The sequence below is a fragment of the Marmota flaviventris genome, chromosome 5 (genome assembly GCF_047511675.1).
Source record: "Marmota flaviventris isolate mMarFla1 chromosome 5, mMarFla1.hap1, whole genome shotgun sequence".
In the NCBI taxonomy this organism is placed as follows: domain Eukaryota; kingdom Metazoa; phylum Chordata; class Mammalia; order Rodentia; family Sciuridae; genus Marmota; species Marmota flaviventris.
Genome location: NC_092502.1, coordinates 62275517 through 62301039, shown reverse-complemented (window position 1 = coordinate 62301039; position 25523 = coordinate 62275517). Strand labels below are relative to the sequence as shown.

Here is a 25523-nt window from a genome sequence, read left to right as displayed (position 1 = left end):
CTTGGTTTATTGAAATTTTCTACCATTATATTAGAACTATATAATAAAACCTTGCAGGAAAATATAAAAGAAACATACCTACACACATCAGAGAGAAACCTCAGATCATCAAAAAATAAAGAGATAATCTTAAAGATAGCCAGAGACAAAAGACAGATCATCTGCATATGAATGGTAAATAAGCTGACAGCTAACTTTTGATAGCAACAAAGAAACAAGAAATGGTGGAATAATATCTTTAATATTCTGGAAAAAAAACTGTCAAAGTAGGATTATGTATTCAGCAAAACTATCTTTCTAGAGCAAAGGCAAAGATACAGATAAACATTATTCTTAATGGTGAAAGACTGAATGTGTTTCCCTTTAAGATCAAGAACAGGACAAGGATGTCTGATCTCACCACCCTAGTTAACAGTACACTGAAGTTTCATGCTAGGTTAATTAGATAAGAAAATGAAGTAAAAAGCATCCAAATCAAAAATGAAGGCATACATGATCTTGTACATAGCAAATCCTAAGGAATACACTAAGGAACTATGAGAACTAATAGACAGATTAATCAAGATTTCCAGACACAAGATCAACATACCAACATCAATTGTTATTTCTATGCCCTGGCAATGAACAACCTGAAAATAAAATTGAGAAAAAAATTTGATTTACAATACCATACTATTTTAAGGTATAAATGATGCAAGATATTCAAATTCCTGAAAATAAAATTCTGAATTAATATGACTGCTAAAAATAATTAAGTAATTAATTAATTTAAGAAATAAACATGGAAAGATTTTTTAAAAATAAAAACACAGAAACAAATTTAACAAATAGGTGCAAAACTTACACTATAACAACTATAAAAAATTAAAGAAATCCTAAACAAGTGGAAAGTCATCCCATGTTCATGAATCAGAAGATTTAATATTGTTAAGACAGCTATTCTCTTCAAGGGGATCTACAGACTTAATGCTGTCACAGCTCATAACAAAATACTATAGACAACAGGGTGGCTTAAACAACAGAAATTCACTTTCTTTCTCCACCCCAGCCTATCTTCTCACATTTCTATAAACTGGGAAGTCCAAGATTAAGGTGACATTATGGTTGGGTTCTGGTGAGGACTCTTCCTGACTTGCAGATGACCACCATCTTGCTGTCTTTGCCTGGCAGAGAGAGAAGAAGACAGATAGACAGCTCTCTGGTTGTAAGGGTACAAATTCTCATTTGAACCCAATTATCACAAAGTCTACATCTCCAAACATAATCACATTGGAGGTTAGGACTTCAGCATTTGAGTCTTGGAATTGGCACAATTCAGTCCATAGCAAATGTAATCTCTGTCAAAAGACTTCTTTGCAGAAATTGACAGAAGGTTCCTAAAAATTCACATGGAATTTCAAAGGACATAGAATAACCAAGCAAAACAAAATTTGAGAACCCATACTTCTCACTTTCAAAACTTGCTATAAGATTCTAGTAAACCATACAGTGTGGTAGTAGCACAAGGATAGACATAAATCAATTTAATTGAACCAAAAGTTCAGATATAAACCTTTACATTTATAATTAGTTAATTTTCAGCAAAGTTGCCAAGATAATTCACAGGGAAAGACTACTTTTTTTTTTCAAAAAAAATGCTACAGAAAAGGGAAATCAGATTTTTTTCACACATACATAAAAATGAACTCAAAACAGATCAAAAACTTAAACATAGAAGCTAAAACTGTAAAACTCTTAGAAGGAATATGAGAATAAATCTTTGTGACCTTGATTTGAGCAATGTCTTCTTAGATACAACATGAATAAAAGAAAAATGGGTAAATTAAACATCATCAAAATTTAAAGCTTTTTGTGCTTCAAAAAAAACCATTAAAAATGTGAAAAGATAACCCACAAAATGGGAGAAACTGTTTGCAAATTATTTGTCTGATAAAGAACTGCTGTCTAAGCTATGTAAAGAACTTTTACCCTTAACAATAAAAAGACAAATAACTCAGTTTTCAAATGGGCAAAGGATTGGCAAATACATTTCTCCAAAGAAGTTATACAAATATATAATAAGCCCATGAAAAAAAATAGTCAATATCATTAGCTATCAAACAAATGAAAACATCCATTAGGATGGTTGTAATCAAAAAGATAATACAAGGTGTGGCTTTGGATGTGGACACATTGGAGCCCTCATAGGCTGTGGTGAGAATGTAAAACAGTGCAGCCACTTTGGAAAACAGTCTGGCAATTCCTCAAAAGGTTAAACACATGGAGTTACCATATGACCCAACAATTCCAAATTTTACTCCTAGATATATACTCAAAGAAAGGAAAACCATGTTCACATAGAATCTTACATATGAACATTCACAGCAGTATTACTCATAATGACCAAAAGGGGAAAATAACCCAATATCTCTCAACCAATGAAGATATAAGCATATTATATCCATACAGTCAGATAGTGTTCAGCAGTGGAAAGGAATGAAATACGAATGTATCTTCCAATGTGGATGAACCTTGAAAACATGTTTAAAACAGTCATCATCAGAGGCTACATGATGTATGATTCCATATTTTAAAAGGGTTCAGAATTTTTTAAATGTTCAGAATAGGCAACTATGTAGAGACAGAAAGCAGATGTGGTTACCCAGGGCTGGGGATGTGGAATAAGATGAAGAGTGATTTCTAATAGGTTTGTGGTTTGTAGGTGATAAAAATACTAAATGCATTATAATTATATTAGCTAAGATTGATTTGTATACTTTAGATTATTGAGTTATATGACATATAATTGTATCTCATAAAAACTGTTAAAAGAACGAAAGGCAAAGTAAAAACATTTCCAGACAGCAAAAACGGAATGTTTTTCAGTATATCTTCACTAAATAAAATTTCAAAGTATGTCCTCTAAGCAGAAGGAAAATGACCCCAAGAACAAAGAGCTAAGATGTAAGATGGAATAGTTAGCAAAAGCTTAATTAAAATTAGAAACTTGGAAGAGAGAGATAACAAAAATACTATGAATCAGAAACTTGCATCATGAGGGCCTGAGCCTATAACTCAGGGGTAGAATATTTGCTTCACATGTTCAAGGCCCAAGGTTCAATCCCCAGCTCTGAAAGAAAGAGAGAGGGGAAAGAAGGAAGGAAAGAAGGAAGGAAGGAGGGAGGGAGGGAGGGAGGTAAAAGGGAGAAAGAAGGAGACTTTGCATTATGAAATGTAGCTTAAAGTGGTTCTCCAAGAAAAATATATAGCCTCAAAAAATTACAATAGAGCTGGTCATATTGGTGCACATCAGTACTCCCAGTAGCTCAAGTTCAAAGCCAGCCTCAACAACTTAGTGAGACCCTGTCTCAAAATAAAAATAAACATAAAAAGGGCTGGGGATACTGCTCAGAGGTTAAGACCCCTAGGTTCAATCCTGGTACCAAAAAAAAAAAAAAAAATCACCATAGAATGGAAGTTTAAAAATCAATGAACTTAGTATTGAACTCTAAAGGATTGAAAAGCAGACTGAATCCAAGGAAAATAGACGGAAGGAAATGATAAACATTAATCAAAGAAAAGACACAATGAGCAAGATTAAGAATGCCAAAAGTTGGTTCTTTAAAGAAACAATTTAAATAGTCAAAATTCTGGCAAAACTATTCAAGTAACAAGAAAACGTACAATTGAGCAATCTTAAAAAGAAAATAGGGACCTAACTGTAGTTGCTATTAAAATTAAAGTCATAATAGGAAATATTATGAACAATTTTAGAATAATAAATTTTAAAACTTAGATAACATCAATTATTCATAAGGCATAACTTACCAAAACTTACCCAAAGGGAAATTTTAAAACCTAAGTAGTCCTAAAACCATCCAAGATATTGAACTACTGAATTAGGAGTTAAAACTCTTCTATGCCGGGCATGGTAGCACATGTCTGAAATCCCATAGATTTGGGAGGCCACGGCAGGAGGATTGCAAATTCAAGACCAGCCTCAGCAACTTAGCAAGTTCCTATGCAACTTAGCAAATTCTGTCCCAAAATTACAAAATAAAAAACAGAAAGGACTAAGGATGTAGCTTAGTGGTTTAGCATCTGTAGGTTCAATCCCAGTACCAAAACAAATAAACAAAGAAAACCTCTTTACAAAAAAAAAAAAAAAAATAGCTTTTCAATCAAGTTCTTAAAACATTCAAAATCAGATCATTTAAATCTTTCAGAAACTCTTTCATAAAATGGAAAGAAACTACTCCCCAACTCATTTTTTTTGAGACAGCATAATAACAAGCAATAAAAGGTAATTATAGATCAATATAATTCACAAACATGAGTTTTAAAACCCAAACAAAATGTTAAAAATCCAAGTCCAGAAAATTGTGAAAAATATAAAATAATTGATAAAACATGGTTTATTTCAGCAATGCAAAATTGGCTACTATATTAGAAAATTGTCTAAGACATTTATAAAGATATCAAGAGGTAAAATCATCTGAATATCTTAATAGAGGTAGGAAAGTATCAGGTAAATTTAAAAATCAGTACCTATTTATGTGAGTTTCTAAAAGCAGGAGGAATCAAATAAGTCTGTCATAGCTGGCATATGCTTGTAATCCCAGCAATTTGGAAGGCTAAGACTGAGACAAGTGTGAAGCCAGCCTCAGCAACTTAGGAAGACACTGTCCCAAAAGTTTAAAAAGGCTGGGGATGTAGTATCTCAGTAGCAAAGCACCCATGGGTTCAGTTCCCTGTACAAAAAAAAAAAAAAAAATTAAATGGAATGTAGCTTCATGGTAAAAACCCCATAGGGTTCAATCCCCAGTACCAGGAAAAGCTGTCATAGCTGATGAATGATGCTAAATAAAGAAATAAATAAATGGGAGTTTATAATTCACTTGAATCAAATGTATGAAATATGATGTCAAGAGCTTTGTAATGTTTTGAACAACAAATAATAATTAAAAAGTAATAAATAAATCAAACATATTTAATGGTAAAATGTTAAAAGCATTCTTTTAATATCAGGACAATGCTCACTGTCACATTTTGGTTCAACATTGGTCTGAAGGTCCTAGCAATGCCATAAGATATAGAAATAAAATTTACATTGTCTGAAAGGAAAAAACAAACTTGTGATAAATTTTAGATGATGTAATTGTGTAGAAAACATAATAATCTACAAATGACTTAGAAAATTACTTTATAATAATGAGGAAAAACCCATTGGTAACCTTTAGATAATGCTAGTGAAATAATTATTCTGAAAGAAACAATCTGTGAGGTGAATAGAGAGCCTACATCCTAGGAGCAAATCTTTACCCCTCACACATCAGATAGAGCACTAATCTCTAGGGTATATAAAGAACTCAAAAAGCTAAGCACCGAAAAAACAAATGACCCAGTCAACAAATGGGCCAAGGACCTGAACAGACACTTCTCAGAAGAGGATATACAATCAATCAACAAATATATGAAAAAATGCTCATCATCTCTAGCAATCAGAGAAATACAAATCAAAACTACTCTAAGATACCATCTCTTTCCAGTCAGAATGGCAGCTATTATGAAGACAAACAACAATAAATGTTGGAGAGGATGTGGGGGAAAAGTTACACTCATACATTGTTAGTGGGACTGCAAATTGGTGCAGCCAATATCGAAAGCAGTATGGAGATTCCTTGGAAATCTGGGAATGGAACCACAATTTGACCTTGCTATCCCACTCCTCAGTTCACACCCAAAGAACTTAAAAATCAACAAACTACAGTGATGCAGCCATGTCAATGTTTATAGCAGGTCAATTCACAATACCCAAACTATGGAACCAACCTAGATGTCCTTCAATAAATGAATGGATAAAGAAAATGTGGTATATATACATTCAATGGAATATTACTCAGCTTTAAATAAGAATGAAATTATGGCATTTGCCAGTAAGTGGATGCAGTTGGAGAATATCATGCTAAACAAAATAAGCCAATCCTGAAAAACCAAAGGCCGGATGATTTCTCTAATATGCAGTTGCTAATTCACAATAAGGTGGGGGGAACTAGGGAAGAATAGCGCTACCTTAGATTAGGTGGAGGGAAATTAAGGGAGGGAAGGAGAGAGGATGTGGGGATAGGAAGGATTGTAGAACGAAACAGACATTTTGCTTTATGTATATATGTAACTCTATGACCAATGTAATTCCACAAAATGTACACTCAGAAAAATGAGAAAATTATATCCCATCTATGTATGATATATCAAAATGCATAAATGCAATCTACTGTATGTATAACTAATTAAAACAAATTAAAAATTTTTTAGTAATTATTCTGAAACAAGTTCTATAGGTCAAGAAAAATCAAACAGTTGTTGTACTTTGTACAAAATGTACTTAAATGTAAGCAAAGGGTTGATGAAGGAAATTTTCTAAGGAAACATTCTACCAAGTAAAAGAAAAAAATTAAATAATTAGAACACCTTAATTTTGCAAACCTGTAAGAAAATGATGCATCAAGGTAGTAATCAATAGCAGCCATTCCTATGAATCACCACTACCCCTAAATTATAGAAATACACAACAGCAAATATCAGTGTTGCTAAAAACAGACCTGAATCTTAGTTCAAATTTCTAGACACAACCACCAATTTACAGGAAACACAAGAGAAAGGGGAACAAGTTCATCAACACCACTGGGACACAATCAGCAAAATCCAAACTGTGAGAAATTTTTAGAGGAGATATGACCTAGTTTCTGCAATAAATACATTACAAAGAGGAAATAAGAGGTAAAAAAGCATGGCAATTAAAGGATGCTTAAGAGGCATATCAGCCATGCAATATGTGGACCTTGGTTAGGTCTCTATGCAAAAGAAAAAAAAAGATATTATTTTTAATGCTTTTAGGTTATTGTAGTTAGTTTTGGAGAAGAGTCCTAATATTTTAGAGATGTACTAAATACTAATGCCAAAAAGAAAATCAATAAAGAGCTTATCAAGTGTACTGGATAAAGAATAAATATAGAAAAGAAAATTTCACTTCTATATAGGATTAATAACTAAGAAACCACTTACATTAAGAATTTTTTAAATTTAAGAATAGATCTTATTAATTCATGTCAGCTTTTATGATGGAAATTATAAAATTTAAAATTTATAAAACATCATAAGAAAGATATTGAAGAAGACCTAAATGAAAGAAAGAAATATCAATATAACATTTCTACCCTAGTGAACTGTAGGGTCAAGGCAACTTTAATACATTCCTTAAGGTTTTCCATAGAAATTTAAAAATAAATTAAAATTGTATTTTTGGCAAAATACCATTTGACCAGGGTTCATCTGCCTCTAAAGAACAAGCAACTCAGGCAGGAGGCCTGTCCTACCAGATATCATACACTTATTATGACTGTTTAAATTATTGCAGCAGTGTGTCTCAGACAAAAGACAGATACATAGACCAATGGAACTGAGCAGAGAACCAAAATAAACCTTCACACGTGTAGAAACATGCTTTTTGCAGATCAGTGGGGAACAATTAAACTGCTTGATAAATGAAACTGACATGATTAACTATCCATATGAGGGAAAATTGAATCCCTACTGTATACTATTCACTAATGTCAATTCCAGATGAATTAATAGTTGAGATATGAAAAGAAACACAATAAAGTTTTTAGAAAACATTGTAGAAGATATCTTTTTGGGACTGGGGAGTAGAAAGAATTTCTTAAACATGATAAAGAAAGTACACATCATAAAGGAAAAGTGATAAATTCAACAACACAAAAACTGAGAACTTCCGTTCATCAAAAAAAAAAAAAAAAGGACTAAAAAGACAAGCCTCAAATTGCAGAAAATATTTGTAATAACAATGGGGAAAATTCATTTTTAAGATATGTAATGAATTTCTACAAGTCTCAAAGAAAGTGGGCAAAGTTATCAACAAACATTTTGCAATAGGGAAAATACAAATGGCCTGTAAGCATATAAAAAGATTCTCAATTTCATTAATATTAAGAGATGTGGAATTTAAAAACATAATAAGATATAATTTCACACATACTTTATTGTGAAATTCACATTATTTATTTATTATCTTCTTATTGTGAATTTCTTTTTTTTTAAGAGAGAGAGAGAGAATTTTTTTTTTAAATTTACTTTTTAGTTTTCCGTGGACACAACATCTTTGCTTGTATGTGGTGCTGAGGATCGAACCTGGGCCGCACGCATGCCAGGCGAGCATGCTACCACTTGAGCCACATCCCCAGCCCTTATTGTGAATTTCGCATGTCTGACTGGTCAAATGTTCCCAAGTATGTGAGGAAATGGATCAGGGGGATCTATTGGTGGAATATAAGTGGGGGACAAAATAGAAAATAGTCATCACCTCACAAATACAAGAAGATTCACAGCAGCATTTTTATAAAAGCAAATTTTTAAAAAAATGCACCCAGCTCACATGTCCTTCCACAGTGGAATAGATCAATTGTGATTTATTCAGTCTATGGAAAGCACCAGCCTAGTGAAAATGAATGAACTGCAGTTGCGTGCATTGACATGGGTGAGTCTCAAATACCATACTGAGCAAAGGAAGCAAGCACCGAAGAATAAGTGCAGAAATATTCCATCAATATAAAGCTCAAGCACAGGGCACACTAAACAATATAGTGTTAGTGGATTCGTCACAAGGGATAAACCTATAAGGAAAAACAAAGGGATGAAACACACGATTAGGGACGGTGTGGGAAGGAGGTCTAGGGCGAGGAAAACGGGCTTCTGTGGCACTAGTAACATCCTATTTAATAAACTTGGTAGGGGGCACATAGGTGTGTGTTTATTACTCTTTAAACTGTACAAATATATTTTATATATTTTATCTATATCTATTTTAAAATTAAAATGTATCAAATAAATGAATTAGATTACCCTTGGAGGCACTTCTGATTTTGAAATTTTCATAAAATCTAATCTCATCTGAAAAGTTGAAAATCAGCAGAACTATATGGCAGAATGCTAGGCTTTCAGATCTGAACGTGCCCCTCTGTTACTACCTCCCGCCCTCATTCTACAAATGAGCTCCAGAAAGTGAAATCAATTTCTCAAGTCACATGCACCTGAGTTGCAGAACAGTACTAGGGACAAAGGTCCAGTAAGCCCTGAAACCCCGTGCTTTCCTCTCACGTGTGGCTAGGGCTGAGTAGCAATCTTCTATTTACAGTGAGCATTCATTCTGTATTTTCCCAGTTCTTTTTTTTTTCAATTGGTTATTTTTAGTTATATGTAACAATAGGATTCATTTTGACATAATTGTAAAAGCATGGAATATAATTTGTTCTAATTCAGTCCCCAGTACTTCCCCTTCCCTTCTCCCTCCCCATGTTCCCTTCCCTCCACTCTACTGATCTTTCTGCTATACACTTATAGTTTTTTTTTTTTTATTATTGTCTTATGAATGTACTCGATGATGAGATTCAATGTGGTGTATTCATATATGTACATAGAAAAACAAGGTCGGGTCATTCCACTGTCTTTCTCTATCCCACCCCTCCTCCCTACTTTTCCTCCTCCTTTGTCTACTCCACTGATCTTTCTTCTATTCTTTTTTTTACCCCCCCCCCATTATTTTGGATTAGCTTCTGCATATCAGAGAACATATTCCACCTTTGACTCCCTTATTTCACTTAGTATGATAGTCTCCAGTTCCATCCGTTTACTGACGCGTGCCATAAAGTCATTCCACTTTATGGCTGAGTAATGCTCCATTGTGTGTAGACATACCACATTTTCTTTATACATTCATCTGTTGAAGGACACCTAGGTTGGCTCCATAGCTTGGCTATTGGTAATTGTGCTGCTATAAACATTGATATGGCTAGGACACTGTAGTGTGTAGATTTTAAATATTTTGGATATATACCTAGGAGTGGGATAGCTGGGACATATATTGGTACCAGTCCTAGTTTTTTGAGGAATCTCTACACTGCTTTCCCGAGTGGTTGCACTAATTTTCAGTCCCACCAACAATGTATGAGCGTACCCTTTCCCCGACATTGTATTTTAGATAATTGCCATTATGACTGTAGTGAGATGAAATCTCAATGTAGTTTTAATTTGCATTTCTCTAATTGCTAGAGGTGTTGAACTTTTTTTTTCATATATTTGTTGACCATTCATATTTCTTCTTTTGAGAAGTGTCTGTTTAATTTCTTTGCACATTTATCAATTGGGTTGGATTTTTGTTTTTGTTTTTTTGACGTTAACTTTTTTGAGTTCTTTGCATATCCTGGATATTAATGCCCTAAGGAACAGGTGGCAAAGATTTTTCTCCCATTCTGGAGGCTCTCTGTTCATACTCTTAATTGTTTCCTTTGCTGTGCAGAAGCTTTTTAATTTGATGCCATCCCATTTATTGATTTTTTTTTAAATTTTACTTCTTGTGCTTTAGTAGTCTTGTTAAGAAAGTTGATTCCTGAGTTGACTTATTGGAGTATTGGGACTACATTTTCTTCTAGCAGTCGTAGGGTTTCTGGTCTAATTTCTAGGTCTTTGGTCCACTTTGAGTTGATTTATGTACAGAGTGAGAGATAGGAGTTAAATTTCATTCTACTACATATGAATTTCCAGTTTTCCCAGCACCATTTGTTAAAAAGGCTATCTTTTCTCCAATGTATATTTTTGGCACCTTTGTCTAATATCAGATAACTGTGTTTATGGGGCATTTTCTGTCTTCTATTCCATTCCATTGATCTTCCTGCCAGTTTTGGTGCCAATACCATGCTGTTTTAACTTTGCACAATCTTTCCTATTGTCCAACCATAGTATTTACTTTTGTTTTATTTAATTAATAGACTTTTTTTTGATTCACAGAATAATGACTGGCCTGGATACACTAGTTCTGTTAAATCTATATTGCTAACCTTCTTCATGACCTTCCTGTTATTTGAACATCCATCTCTGCTCAGCCTCAAACACATCTGTCATGCTCATACTGCTTGCTACATACCTTTTATCCCTGTATTCTCCACTGTATTTCCAGGAACCCCTGAGACTCTTATCAACCGTGACATCCTTTTTACCAAAAGCTTCCTCCTTCAGCTCCTTGGGGGGGAAATGGAGGAATTGGTCGTTCCAAGTTTTCTTGTGGCCTCCTGGTTTTCTGTACTGGGAGAGGTAGCTCTGAGGGTGGAGTTAGCTGGGAAAACAAAGGGGAGAAAAGAAGGGAAAAAACAGGAACTATTTCCAATGAGGTCGTAGGCCAGGATCCAACTAATTCCACGAAGCAATTGATCCGCCACCTGCACACCCAGGACAGCCTGTACTCTGGCTTAGTCTGCTCTGGGGACTAGGCATTGTTTGATATGATGAATTCTCATGATGCCTGGTGGAAGATGAGCCCTCCCCCACCTCCTGTCACCACTGTCCCCACCATGGCCCTGCCTCTTCACAGGGGTGGCTTGGGGGCCACAAGCAAGACTCCACAGTGAATTTAAAATGTTCAGACACACAGTACACCCTGAGGAAGTCCTTCTCATGGACTCACAGGAGGTCAGCTGTGAAGGAAAAGCTCAGCCTCTTCATTTTGCACAGAAGTGAATGGAGGCCCCAGGGAAAGAAGGACCGCATTCACTGCCTTCCGGAGACTTATGGCAGTGATGAGCCTGGAGTCCAGAGGTCTGATCCCCATCTCCAACTGTCCTGCTGTGATTTCTGGAGCCACCTCTCTCTCCCTCACCCTGGCCCTTTAAGCCTTCCTCTAACCTACAGAGGTGAATAAACACTTGCGAAATATTTCTGGCGTTCACCTGGGAAATCTTTCCTGTTTTTATTCTGGCTTCTTCTGCAGAACAACTTTCCCAGTCAATGATGACGTGTTATTTGCTGGGGTGATTTTGTCTGATTCCAGGCTGGTTCCTCAGATCTTCGGGTTGGGAAACTACCTCATTGATTTCCCTCACCATTGATCCCTCCTGAAAATGTCGACGTATAGTAACCAAACCCTCAGAAAACCCATGTGAAAGACCAGAGTAACTGTTCACTAATGTGTGTGAGAGCTGTAACTCTCCCCTTGGACTAGTTTGTGTTGGCCCAGCTAACTTGTCCCCTCCCAGAGGCTATCTATGTGAAAAGCCAAGCTGCCAAGCAGTCTCCTGGTGAGGGCAGGCTAAGAACATGGGAGCTGGCCACAGGACTCAAAGAGGATTCATTTGCTTTCCCTTAGCTGCTGACCAGCCCCTTCCTGAGGGATCCATCCTCACATTAGCTGCACAAATGCACTCCGTGAGTTGCTGTTCTTCTGTTGGCCCTGGGAGCCATTTGTTTCTATGGAAGAAACCTCACCTCTTGACATTCTGCCCATGATGTTTTGATTTCATAACTTAACTCCTTATGAGAAAATCTTATTTCCCATATGTCAAAGTCCTTTATTGGAGCTCGTTCCCACATAACTCAGTTGTTCAGACACTTATAAATCTACCTCTTCTATTATCTAACTTCTATTTATTTCTTCATAATGTCTACAAGAACATTCGAAGAGAACTTATGAAATGTCTAACAAATTCATATTATGGCTCATCAGTGCAATTGATCATTTTGGCAACAAGATGATGGGTAACATTATACCTCTCCACTTTTGTTTATGTTTGAGATTCCCCCCCCTTAAAACTAGGGATAAAACTGCTGTGGCTTCTCAGTACCCCACAAAGCCTGAACTTCTTAAATTGAATTGAGCCCTTCCTCAAACATGTCTAAAAACCCTTTTCCTGTATGACTTCCCTCTACTCCCTACAAATACCACCCCTACCCCAGTCCCTACATCACTCTTACCCACAGTATTTACTGCATGAACCTACCCCAGGGCCCATCACTCTGGGTATGTGGTATCTTTCTGTGTGATCTTTTCTCTGCATACATTTTTAGCTCTTTGCAGTTCAGGGAGTGTTTTCTCATTCATGCTGGGAACAGACCAATCCTCTGTGGCTGTGGTGAGGATAGATTAGAGACTGAACTAACCATCCCATTGCCATCAGAAGTTGTCTGCCATTTGGGATGTGGAGCATGTGGTCTCCACGCTGCTATTCACCCGGCAGCATCAAGCACCTAGGAAGTAGTGGGGAGAATTTTAACTGAGTGATTCTTTTATATAATTCACGATACTACCAGCACTGCATGAGTCACAGGGCCTTAAACTTGAGTGTATTGAAAGGATTGTACCACATCCATGGTGTTGCATTAGCATTGGCTAGGCACTGTGCAGAATGCAGATGCCAGGCCCCTGCCCCAGGGAGCTTGACCAGGCCCAGGCATCTGCCTCTAAAGAAGCTCCCCCATGACTCTGATGCAGGTGGTCTGTAGGCCATACTGTAAGGCAACACTGGCCCCAAAGCCCCACGAGGCCTGTTTTGCTACCATTCTCTGGCCACTCATGACAAAATCAGATACCAGCCTTTCCCCCAGTGAGGACCTCACGCTTGCAGACCTCCCTGGACTCAACCTGCCCTTGTTTTTTCCTTGTTTCCCCAAGTGTGTGGCTGTGGCCTGGCCCAGTCGGGCTTCTTCTTCAAGAACCAGGAGTACATCTGCACCCAGGACTACCAGCAACTCTATGGCACCCGCTGTGACAGCTGCCGGGACTTCATCACAGGAGAGGTCATCTCCGCCCTGGGCCGCACCTACCACCCCAAGTGCTTCGTGTGCAGCTTGTGCAGGTCAGCAGGTGGCCAACAGGGCCTGGGCCCTTAGGCTGAGCCCCAGGGAAGGGGAAGACATGGCCATTCCCAAACAAAAGTTCTGGGGCTTACTGGGCTTATGCTAGACACCTGACCTCAAGGACTGCAAGGACGAAAGGATCTGAAGGGCCAGTGGTATTCAAACCTTTTAACAGCTGAATCCCTCCCTTCACGTGCAGTCTGATGTAAAACACTAGTTCATCCTATGGTGGAAGCAGAGTGAGAATCCGAGCTCCATATTCAGTCTCCCATTCCTATCAAAAGCTCCACCTATACCCCAAAAAACCACTAAGTACCCTGGTCCCTTGGAATACAGTTTGGAAACACAAATCTGGCTCAGGCTCCTGTGACTTAATCCACAGGTGGTACAAGGATGTCTGTTTATAGCCTTCCTCCACCACCACAGTACCATCTCCTGCTGGCAGGGTGACCCTAGTAAGGGACCCCACCTCTATACATTTCAGTTTCTCTATCAGTAATAAGGGCTCAAAACCACAGCAACATCATTTGGTTTTTGTGAAGATCAGTGAGATGCTGAATGCAAAGACCTTAGCTCAGTAACTGGTGCATAGTGTGTCTGTTATTATTCTTCTCATTGTCATGATAACCATCTAGCCTCTCTCAAGACCTCTCCAAAGATGGAGAGCACCTCCCTGCCCCCTTCTCCACCCCAGCATCTCAGTCACTTGTTAATCTAGCAAAGGTACATTAAGAGTCTACTGTATGCCAAGCACCACATTAAGGAGATGAAAAAAAAATAAAGAAAAACCTCAATCCTGCCCACAAATACATTAAAATTTAATGGACATCTCTGATTAAGTAATAAGTAAAGCATGATTGAAGTATATCTGCATTTTTAGTTGGGAAAAGAATTTATAGATTGATTATTATTCTCAAAAAAAAAATAGCCACTGGTTAGTTATCAGCTAGAGGAATTAACCAATTGGAGTTTCTGATTGAGATTAATGGGAGACTATGTAAGAAAATATAATCAGTCAATTAAATTCATTCATTCATCTATCTCTTAGGACCTGAGCCCTGCGTTCTAGGATTCCAGACCCATCAGAGGTCAGCACAGAGGATCCATATAGCACAAGGCGAAGTTTAACACTGTGTCTTTCTACCATGAGTTAGTGGCTAGGCCACAGTGAGAGCATGGCTCCCCAGCCTCCTGCCCAGCATCCCCTGCATTGTCCCACACTGCAAATACAAGGACAGGGGAAATGCTGGAAGCCTTTGCCAGGGTTTATGCTTACAGATCCTAGGACAGATGTCCCAAACTGTAGGAGAAGCAAGAAGAGCCAAGCAAGGCAACTGACAGTGTGGGAATCCTGTATATGGCTGATAATTTTTTTGGGGAGGCAGGATCTATATGAGCTTGAGTCTGGGCTGAGCAAACTGAGCAAATACAGAGTAGGAGGGGAAAGGGTTATTTGGGGACTTATAAACTCCCCATTGGGGTAGAAGATTTTGAGAAATGTCTGGATAGTGAAAGGAAGAAATTTCAGTAAGTTCAGAAATTGAATTATTTTGTTTTCATATGGGGGAGGTCAAGTGGTGATGGAAAAGTATCCTTCCAGGAAGAAGAACCACTCCGTGAGGAGTTAGTAGCCTCTTCCCCTTAAAATTGAAACATGTAAGCCCAGATAAGCAGCATGATTTGTCCAGTGTCAAATCATATGAATGGCTCTTGGGGACCTCCAGTTCTGACCTCCAGGACCCTCACTGAGTGGTTTAGTCAGCCTGTCACTGTGAACAGCATTTGAATTTGCCTGGTGCTCTAGAAAGACAAGCTGCATGTGTTCATACATTGCTGTGAGCATGTGTGTTATCAGGTCACCAATAGTCACAAAATCTCAGGAGAGGAAGCATTGACTTTCTTCCTTGTCCCCCTTGCAGGAAGCCGTTCCCCATTGGAGACAAGGTGACCTTCAGTGGTAAAGAATGTGTGTGCCAGACCTGCTCCCAGTCTATGACCAGCAGTAAGCCCATCAAGATCCGCGGACCAAGCCGTGAGTCCTCCCCACTGGGCACCTCCTCTTCAGGGGCGCACCTCCACAGGTTCTTCGGTTCAGTCACTGTCCACCACTCCCACAGGCCTAAAAGGAAGCAGGGGAGGTTCCCACCCTGGAAATTCCTAAGTGTGACCCAGTTGGCAGAGAGCCCAGACAGACACACAGCTCTACGAACATACTGCAGGGAAGACGGGCTGCCCAACTGGAAACTCTGATGGCCAGTGCCACTTCATCAGTCACTTGGGTGGCTCTCTTCTGGGACAAGCTAGGTACCTGCTCTTATGTCCCAGTGACACTGTGACAGCGTTGATCAAGTCTTTTGTCACCAGTGGTCCTCAATTTTTACAAACTCCACAAAGAAAAAATTTTCAGACATGTCTCACAGAGGAGAGTAGGGAGTAGGGAGCACCTGGGAGCAAGCAAGAGACTGGGCTAGTGCTTTGGAGAGAATGTCCCATGGACCCCCGCCCCCTGCATCAGCTTCACTGTGAAACTTGTGAAAAATGCAAATTTCTGGGCTCACCTTGGACCTCTAGGGATGGACTGTAAGAGTCAGCCCTCTTAGTAAGCTTTCTGTGTGAGACATTTGCTATTCCTAAAATTGGGAACCATTATGTAGGGATGAGGGGCAGCTGATGTGCCATGTTATGTTTTATCACCAAACCACAGATTGGGGGGATAGTGAGGATCGAGAGTGTATCTTGGAGCATTCATCTTCCTGGTGGAAGTCCATCCTACTCAAGTGTGCCTAGCAACAAGATGTCTAAATTACCGTTCCCAGATGCCCTTGTCAGACTGCTGACTTCATATGCCTGCACACACATAGATCAGCCCCCTGGGTCTCCGTCAGCCACATTAGGCTCCAATGTGCTTTCATGTTATATGACACTGGCTGGCCTCATGGAGAGAATCAATGAAAACCCATTAGCCTCTTGGGCTGTATCATGGTGCGGGTACAGGGGCTGCCAGACATGGCCCAGCAGAGTCAGCATGTGGGGGCTGCATCCCATCTAGGAGGGTGAGCAGAGAACACCTCAAGTCAGCAGGGTTCAGTTCCCAGGGGCTCCATTAGAGTCTGCCCAGCCATGGTCAACCAAGAGGAGGGTAGAGAATGGCTCCCTCCCTTGCTTTCCCTTCCCTTCAGTCAACTGGAACGTGTTCCCAGAATGTGCAGCAGCCTTCCTTCAGTGTCCTTGGCAATGCCCAAGAACAGTTTGCTGTTCTAACCAAGTTTCCATCTCAAGGTGGCTGAGTGTACATGCTGTTATCCTTTGTAACTCCTTGGAAACATCATCCAGAAACAGTCAGAGGCTAGGATTGCAGGTCTGTGGCCTGTGACTGATGCCACTGAGAACCCCAGAGGCCAGTGGAACAACATGCAAGGCAGTAGAGAGCAGGGCAAGCTTGAGTCAGGAGCCTGCCAACCTTCTGCATGATACAAAATCAGTCATGTCGACTTCCTGAGACTCAGTTTACCCAGCTCTGAACGAGGGATGGAATTTCTTATCACCCTCTCAGGATTGTTGTAGAAAGTGAATATATTACTATGTAAGAATTGAGCTAACATACAACATACACTGTAGCGAGTGAAATATAAAGTGAGCACACCAAAGGAGCACTGAGATTAAGATTCCTGTTATTTCTGTCAGGTTGTGCTAATGTTTCTGTGTGCTGGGGTCTGGCCAGAGGGAGATTTCCTCAGCCAAATGTGGAGTCTCACATGTGAACTCTTTTCAAAGAGAGACTCCTAAATGTCTCTACCATAATTTTGCAGAGTAGGAGGTAGAGAAATGTGAGGGAAAGTGAGTTTGTGGACAGTTTTCAGGAGGAGCTTTTAGGATTGTAGCTTCTGTCATTATTCATCACACACACACACATCAATCCATGGATCCACATATATTTCGTAGAAGGATTTTCTCCTAGGTGGTCACTGTTCATGCTGCAAATGCCAGGGGGGCTGACTAGAGGGCATGCTGGAAGTCCTCCTGAGTTCCCAAAGAAGAGAGGAGAGCCAAGAGATCAGCCAGGTCTGAGAGATTGCCAAGAAGAACATATCATGGAAAAGGCAAAAGAACCTGTTTTCTGTTGTTTTTGTTCCTTAAGCTACAGCAGTGTGGAGTTTTTATCTTTGGAGGGTAAATAGAGATATTCTTGAAAAACAGGAGCAGTGTTTGCTCAAAAAAGATCAAGAAGAATACTCAGGAACTGTCAAGAAGAAAGAATCATGTTACTTATCAGAGGAAAAAGAAACGTCTCCTCAGATCTCACAGAGAAGAATCAGCAGCAGTTACAGCATCAGCATCACCACCATCACCACCATTACCACCATCACCACCATCATTACCACCATCACTTAATACCACCACCATCACCACTACTCCACCATCACTAACACCATCACTTAACACCACTACTACCATTACCACCACCATCACTTAACACCACCACCATCACCACCATCACTACCATCACCACCACCATCACTGAATACCACCACCATCACCACCACTACCATCACCACCACCATCACTTAATACCACACCATCACCACCATCACTACCATAACCACCACCATCACTTAACACCACCACCATCACCACCATCACTACCATAACCACCACCATCACTTAATACCACACCATCACCACCACTACCATCACCACCACCATCACTTAACACCACCACTACTACCATTATCACCATCACCACCATCACTACCATCATCACCATAACTAACATTAGCATCAGTGTCACCTTCATTATTACCACCATCACCATCACATCATTATCACCATCATTTGTAGCATCACATCACTGCTTATCACTACCAACTCCCCCATCACTATCAATGCCAGTATCACCATCAGCATTGATTATTACCATTGTCAGGCAACTGCACTAAATATGCTACACAAAAATTTTATTTAATCACTACAGATTCAAAGAGCCTAAATGGTTTCTCCAAAGTGACACAGATAATAAGACAAGAGACTAAGCAGCCTGATTCTGGAGGTATTCTGCTAACACCCTATACCAGAAACATGACTTGCTAATTGGAAGGGTTATATCTTCCTGGATTAGTTACCTAGAACAAAGTGGGTAGCTTGCTGTGACTCATAAAACCCACTTATTTTTGCTGATCTAAGTGGAATGAATGACATAGTAAACTAAACTAAAAATGGTGGCCAAAGGTCTTTAGAGGCTGCAGTAATAAACTGAGGGACTTGGGAGGAACAGGTGGAGGCATCAGACTTTCTACCAGCTAATGATCATAATTTTGGAATGGAGAGGAACATGTGAGGAGTGGACAGCTGGCTCTGCAGAAACCAACTCAGTATAGGGTGCGGTTCTCACGACTGCTTATGGCACCAGATCCATGGGCTCCCAGATGGGGTGTCTGAAGCTCCACCAGTAGTCAAGAAGGAAAGGAGGAAGAAAACCATCCAGATAAATATGAAACCAGTACAATGGAGGCCCATCAATGAATCATGAAAAGAAACACAGAGAAGGCATCCCAGAACTAAGCAGAGCATCACTGCAGAGGAGCGTTGCCTGTAGCCTCAGATCAGAGATCAAGCATCACTTGGGATGTGGATTAAAAACAGGAGAGTGTGAAATAATACACTAACCATTTATGGATACATAATGTTACTTATACCTGCTGATCAAAAGGAAGGAATTCAGATGAGGGAAACAGGGCTCAGAGGTCAAACGACTAGATGGTTCTCACCTAGGCCAGCTTCTCACTCACTCAACCTCTCATTGAAGTGTTAACCACTGCACTGTACTGGCTCCTAAATTTTAGCTCAAGATGCTAAATTCATGTCAGATTTTCACTTTAATGCAGCAGATGGGACTCATCACTGGAAGGTGGCCATGGAACAGTGCAGCCATTAAATAAGTTTTATTGACAAAGTGGAGGACTGTTTCATTGGCCAGTAGCAGGCACTCCTCTCTGGCCTCCACAAGTGAACTAGACCAGTGATGACCATAGCAAGTGAAGCACAAGGAAGGGTACCAAGGAGCCCTACTTGTCTTTATTTGAAGGAAATGACATGTGAGGAAAAGATGATTATTCTAATTTGCATAAGAGTGGGGGAATCACTGGAGGTGGCATCAGCTCCACATAAAGACGGAATCCATGGCAGTCATACCTGTCCAAACAGAGTGGTCTTCCTCAAGAAGGGCTGAATGGCTTACCCCTGACGTGACTAAGGGGGGCGGGGGTCATTTGTCAATCATGTGACAAGTTCCTGCACTGGCTGGGATATTTGACTAAGTGCTCTGTGAATTTAAAGCCCCTATAGAATTATTAAATCCTACTGGGAAGTCTCACAGAGACAAAAATGTTCGGTCTCTGTGGCCTAGAAAGCTTGACCAGAGGCCTGCAGTGTGTGCATTGAGGTTGAGCACATCACTCATCGGGACTAGCCCCTCCTCACAGCCAGCTGGACACAGGGTCACTTCATTTTCTCTCCCACGACAGGCTCCCAGCAGGATTGAGGACTGTCCAGCCAGGCTCCCCCAACTCTACCTGTGACCCCTTTTTCCTCACTGCTACAAAGTGTGCATTTGTCGTGTGGCGCCAACAGGGCGGTTTGCCCTCTGGTAAACTTTGCCCCGTGACCCTGTCCTCCTCTAAAGCGGGCCATCCGGTCAGCTAGGCCTGAATTCCCAGCATCTCCCAAGTACCTTGGCCGCTGGCTCCATTTCCTGCCCCTCCCCTCCTCAGACATTCATTGAGCAACGAGCAGACCGCTGGGCCTGCCCCACATTCTGCTGGCCCCAACACACATTCCAGAGTGATATTGACAGGGAGTGAGGGGACAGTTCTGGTTTGGGACAGAAGATTCATCAGACTCTAATCTTTGCTTCTTGGGAGGCAAATGTTTGCTGTATAAGCACATTGGGGAAGGGAGGGGTGGTGTGGTGACTTCTATCCTTTGCTGAGCACTGTAAGGGCCACCAGTTTGTACTTCTTCAGCAGACAGGCTTGGAGTTCCTACCATTCTCTGAGCACCATGCCAGGCGAAGGAAAAATTCACCCTCAAAACACAGATGTGGCCCATGCCACTGAGTGTACAGGCAGGAGAGAGAAAAAGAAAGCAGACTATCCCCAGAAGGGGTGCCTCTCAAACTTCACGGGGCTCAGAGATCTTGCTGAAATCCCCAGGTCTGGGTGGGGCTTGCCATGCCACATGCTGCAAGTTCCAAGAAAATAGGGATGCTGTAGGTGTCAAGATCATGGAGTGATGCACAACCTCAGTTACCAACCAGAGGAGGGAAGAAGCAGCGCAGGACCGCTGTGGATGAGCCGCAGACACAATGATAAGCAGGAAGGTCTTTTTCTCCCCTCCACCAAGTCCCCTATGGACAGGCCAGGTCTCCAGGGGCCTTTTCTCTTCCCTAGTAGGGTCTCTGGGAAGCTGCCAATGCCAAGGTGGGAAAACGTGTTGGTGAGGGGGGAGTCCTTTGCTGGGGGCATGAGTTGATGGCAGGAGGGCCAAAAATCCCAGGGCGTTTTGCTCAGCAGTGTCCTCTTGTCTTTGCAGACTGTGCAGGGTGCAAGGAGGAGATCAAGCACGGCCAGTCACTCCTGGCGCTGGACAAGCAATGGCACGTCAGCTGCTTCAAGTGCCAGACCTGCAGTGTCATCCTCACCGGGGAGTACATCAGCAAGTGGGTGTCCCTCTCCCTGCCGGTCCCTGCTTCCTGGGCCTCTGTGTCCACCGAGGCCTCCCCATCCAGCCCCTAGCTGAATCTCCAACATCACCCCTCCTCACTCCTAGCTGCCACACTTAGGCTACAAGCCTCTCTCCGCCGGCAGGCCCTCACACACTGTTCCCTCTGCCTGTGGTGGTCTGGCCCCTCTCAGCACTTGCTCCTTCTATGCCTCCTGCTCAGAGGTGCCCTCTACGCCACGCCCCACCTCCACTCCCCCAGCCCCGGCCCTCAGACTGCTGCTTGTTTCCTTTGCAGGGCTGCCAACATTTATAATTATATACTTATCTGTTGTAACTTTTTAATAATGTTTACAAGTCTAACTACCATTTACTGGACTTTTATTATGTGCAAGGAAGTTATTAACTGCTGTGGATGGGTTATCACATTAAACCCCCTTAACTACCCCCACAAGGGGTCTGTCTCCATGGGATACTAAGACTCAGGGGAGTAACTTACTCTAGTGGTGGTGTTTATTCCTCCCACCAGGACAGGGGCTTTGTTTAGTCACTCTGGTGTCCTCTTCCCATAGTCAATAATGCCTGACCATTGTCAATAATATAGTTATTGAATGTATTTAACTGAGATAAGAGGAGATGATGGACACATAAAGCTATTGGGACAGAGGAGCCAACCCCCAGAAAACTGCACACTGCAGCTTTGAATAAGCCCCCTTGTTGCTAGATCCTAGTGACCACATGTATATACTAAAGTACCCAAAAGCTTCTGACCCCAGATACTTTCTAGGCCCATATGTGGCCTGATGCCAGGAGATGGTGAGCATGTAGTGTTGCTGTATATATAGTTTCTGCTTTCAAGACACAGTTTAATAAGGGAGATAGGCTGTATGCATGAAGAATCAGGGTACATGAAAGGAGTTCATGAGAAATTTAAATCATAAAACATTTTCAATCATAACTGACAGAGAACCCAATTCTAACTCACTTAAAAGCAACAGGAGTTTATTAACTCACAGAAATTGAAAGTTCAGAGGCATCTGGCTTCAGGCATGGCTGCATCTAGGGACTTAAAGATGTCTACAGATCTCTCTCTCTCCCACCCCCCCCCACCCTGCCCCATGTTGAATTCATTCTCAAGCAGGCCCTCCCTAAGTAGCAAAGAAAATAACCAGTAATGCCAGGTTTTTTTCCCCTTCTATCAGCTTAGCAAGCCTAGCAGACAGAGGCCTGTTTCCCAAGACCTTCAGCAAATATCCCAGGGCTGCCTCTGATTTGGCTACCCTTGGGTCACACACCCATTTCTGATTGACCACTAGCAAGGAGGATACAATCCTAGAGCCATCAAGCAGCCTTTGTGACCTACAGTAACCTCAAGTGAAGGAGTGTCTTCCAAAGGAAAATCCTAGAACTGGTACCAACAGAAGGGGAAATGGATGGTAGCCATACAACACCTGCCTATGTCCAAGGTGCAAGTGAAGGACAGTGAACATTCAGAAAAATGAGGGCTCACTTTTAATTAGCAGGAAGTGGAGTCTGGAAACTGTGAACTTCGTGGCAGGTGATAGTCTTTGGGCTGCATGTTGGAAAAGGGTGTAAGATTTGAAAATGCACAGGAGAGTGTGCATACCTAGCCTGGCAAGACAAGACAGGTGGTGAGTGTGGAGCACCCACCCTCACCCCATTTGGGAGCTCGAGTGAGTGCAGAGATGAAGCAGAGTCCCAGGCTGCAGAGGTGAGCTGAGGTCGGGTCACCAAAAGTTCTGAGTGCATGTCAGTGGGAGTTTGGCATTTCCCTCTGGACCTGCCAAGGAAGGAGTGTCCTTAGTAAGTCATCAGCCAGGAGTGCTTGAATCTGGGAGCCCAAGTCAAAATTCTCTGGGGCAGTAAGAGCTTGCTCTGAGTTCCTCTCAAGGAGGCCCAGCCCAGGTTACCCACTACACCTGGCGCCTCTACAGTCTGCCTCTGGGTTCCTCACCTGGTTGAGACAGAGTGGTGATGGCATCAGATGCCAGAGTAGAAGCCCAGTCTGTGTGACCTAGGCCAGGGACTCAACTGCTCTGAATCTTAGCTTCTTCATTTATAAAAATAGGTTCAATAAGATCAACTCCTGGTAGGGATGTGTCAAGGCTCAGAGATCTGTACTTTGTACCTAATGAGTGCCCAATAAATCTTCATTTTACCATCTATCTTTTCAGAATCAGGGACATTTCAAGTTCCTTAAGGCCTCCCCAACTCAGGCATCCAAATAAGGTTGTGTTGGCATTTATAGCCAAATTTTTCTGGCTCATTGACCTGCCTCCTGATGAACAATTTTTGCTTCCCCTGCAAAGTAGCCCTCTTGTACTAACAGAGTGAGAACTTGTTTGAGGGCTGGGGGGTTTGAAGGAGTGGAGGAGGTTTGTCTCATAGGGTCACAAGTAAGTCCTTGCTCTGTGGGCACAGTCTCACCTCCAGTTCTTTGCCACACTTCAGCTCTCCTTGTTGCTTCTTCAGGAAGTGCTGGCTGCCCTGCTGCCCAGGCAGGGTTCCCAGAAGCCCCAGCATGGCCCCATCTTTGAGATAGAAACTTGGCATGTCTGTCCTTTATATCACACTTTGAACCAACTTCAAAAGTGGGGGAAACATCCCTCTCTCCTCAGAGTTCAGTCCACTCCTTAAAGTTAGGTAGGTCCAAAAGGCTGGGCTGAGCTCACCAGTGTCCTCAACTGTTTCTGTGTCAGCTCTGGAGAGTTGAGCACCAAACATCCTTCCCCAAATCCCCTCTAAGCAATCTTGGCAATTGCTGCCATGAGCTGAGTACCCACTGTGGGCCAGGCACCATGCTAACCCTTGGATACACTGGCCCTATCTCCTTTAATCCTCATGTAAACCTGGATGAGAAACCAGACCATCTGGATCCAGATCCCAGCTTCCTGTCATCCTGGGTGGCCTAGGACAAGTTACTCAACGACTCCCTGCTTGGGTTTCCTTGTCCACCCCTTGGGAAATAGCATTGAGCCCATGGGGCTGCCCTAAGGATTAAATGTGAAACACCACCAGAGAGCCCAGCACACACCAAGCAAGAAGTGTTAGTGGTAAGAGGTAGTGTAAGTAGTATGAGGTAGTGTAAGATAACCGATGGCAATCACCTCTGTCTGCTAAGTCCGAAGCACTGAGTAGAAATAGAGCGTGTAGGAGGCATTCAGGGGAAGCTGCTGATCTTGCAGCACAACCAGATGGTTCTTCCACTACAGGTGAGATGTTTGATCCTTAAGGATGTGCAAAACATTGATCACATCCATTACCTCCTGGAAGGAACCCTGAGAGGAACTGGAGGGAAGGTGGGGATTTCTCCCTTTATGCCTTGAGACTGTTGTGTCACATACCAATATTACCTATTCTAAATAAAACAACCCTTAGATGTTTTAAATAATTTTCAGAGTCTTTTGAGGGCTAAGGGAAGAGAATGGGTCTGGAGAACTCCTGGGGAGGGGAAGAAAGAGGGTGGAAAAGGGCCACCCTAGGCCAGCATCCAGAGCAAGAGCTGCCATCCGTGCTGGGGAGCTTACCAGATGCAATGCCTGGGCCCTCTACCCCAAGGATTCTCTGATTCCATGGTTCCAGGGGGATCTGAGGAATCTGCATTTTAAATGATCTCAAAGCACTTCCAACCCCAGCCCAGACACCTTAGGCTGCAGTTCCTGGCACTGCCAGAGGACACCCCCAGGGATCCCCCTAACCTCCTCATCCTGTGTCAATTTCTTCTTGCAGGGATGGCGTTCCATACTGCGAGTCTGACTACCACTCCCAGTTTGGCATTAAATGTGAGACCTGTGACCGATACATCAGCGGCAGGGTCTTGGAGGTGAGTGGGCCCTTGTAACCATGAAGATACGTGAGCAATATGGTCTGTGGCTCCAAAATGCCATCACCAAGGAAAGAGAAAGTCACCCCAGACCCCCTCTTTCATAGCCTAAACCTCCCCAGCTTTGCTTGCTACATGACCTTAAACAGATAACCTTGCCAAGATCTCCGAACACCCCCAGAATGATAAAGTTGACACAATTATTCCTGGTTCAAAAATTGCTGTGCTGGAAAAATCAGTTGCTTCTTTGGCTTCCGACCCAGACATATTTCTGGGGAGTAACAAT

The 25523-nt window shown here is 41.6% G+C and overlaps 1 protein-coding gene across 1 annotated transcript in view; it reads left to right on the top strand.

Annotated features, from left to right (window-relative positions):
• Positions 1–25523, top strand: part of Ablim3 (actin binding LIM protein family member 3) — a 109667-nt gene that overhangs the window by 40474 nt on the left and 43670 nt on the right. The window contains exons 3-6 of the mRNA XM_027949352.2: positions 13493–13676; positions 15597–15709; positions 21265–21391; positions 25144–25237. Coding sequence (XP_027805153.1) covers positions 13493–13676; positions 15597–15709; positions 21265–21391; positions 25144–25237 — 518 coding nt within the window. The remainder of the gene's footprint in view (positions 1–13492; positions 13677–15596; positions 15710–21264; positions 21392–25143; positions 25238–25523) is intronic.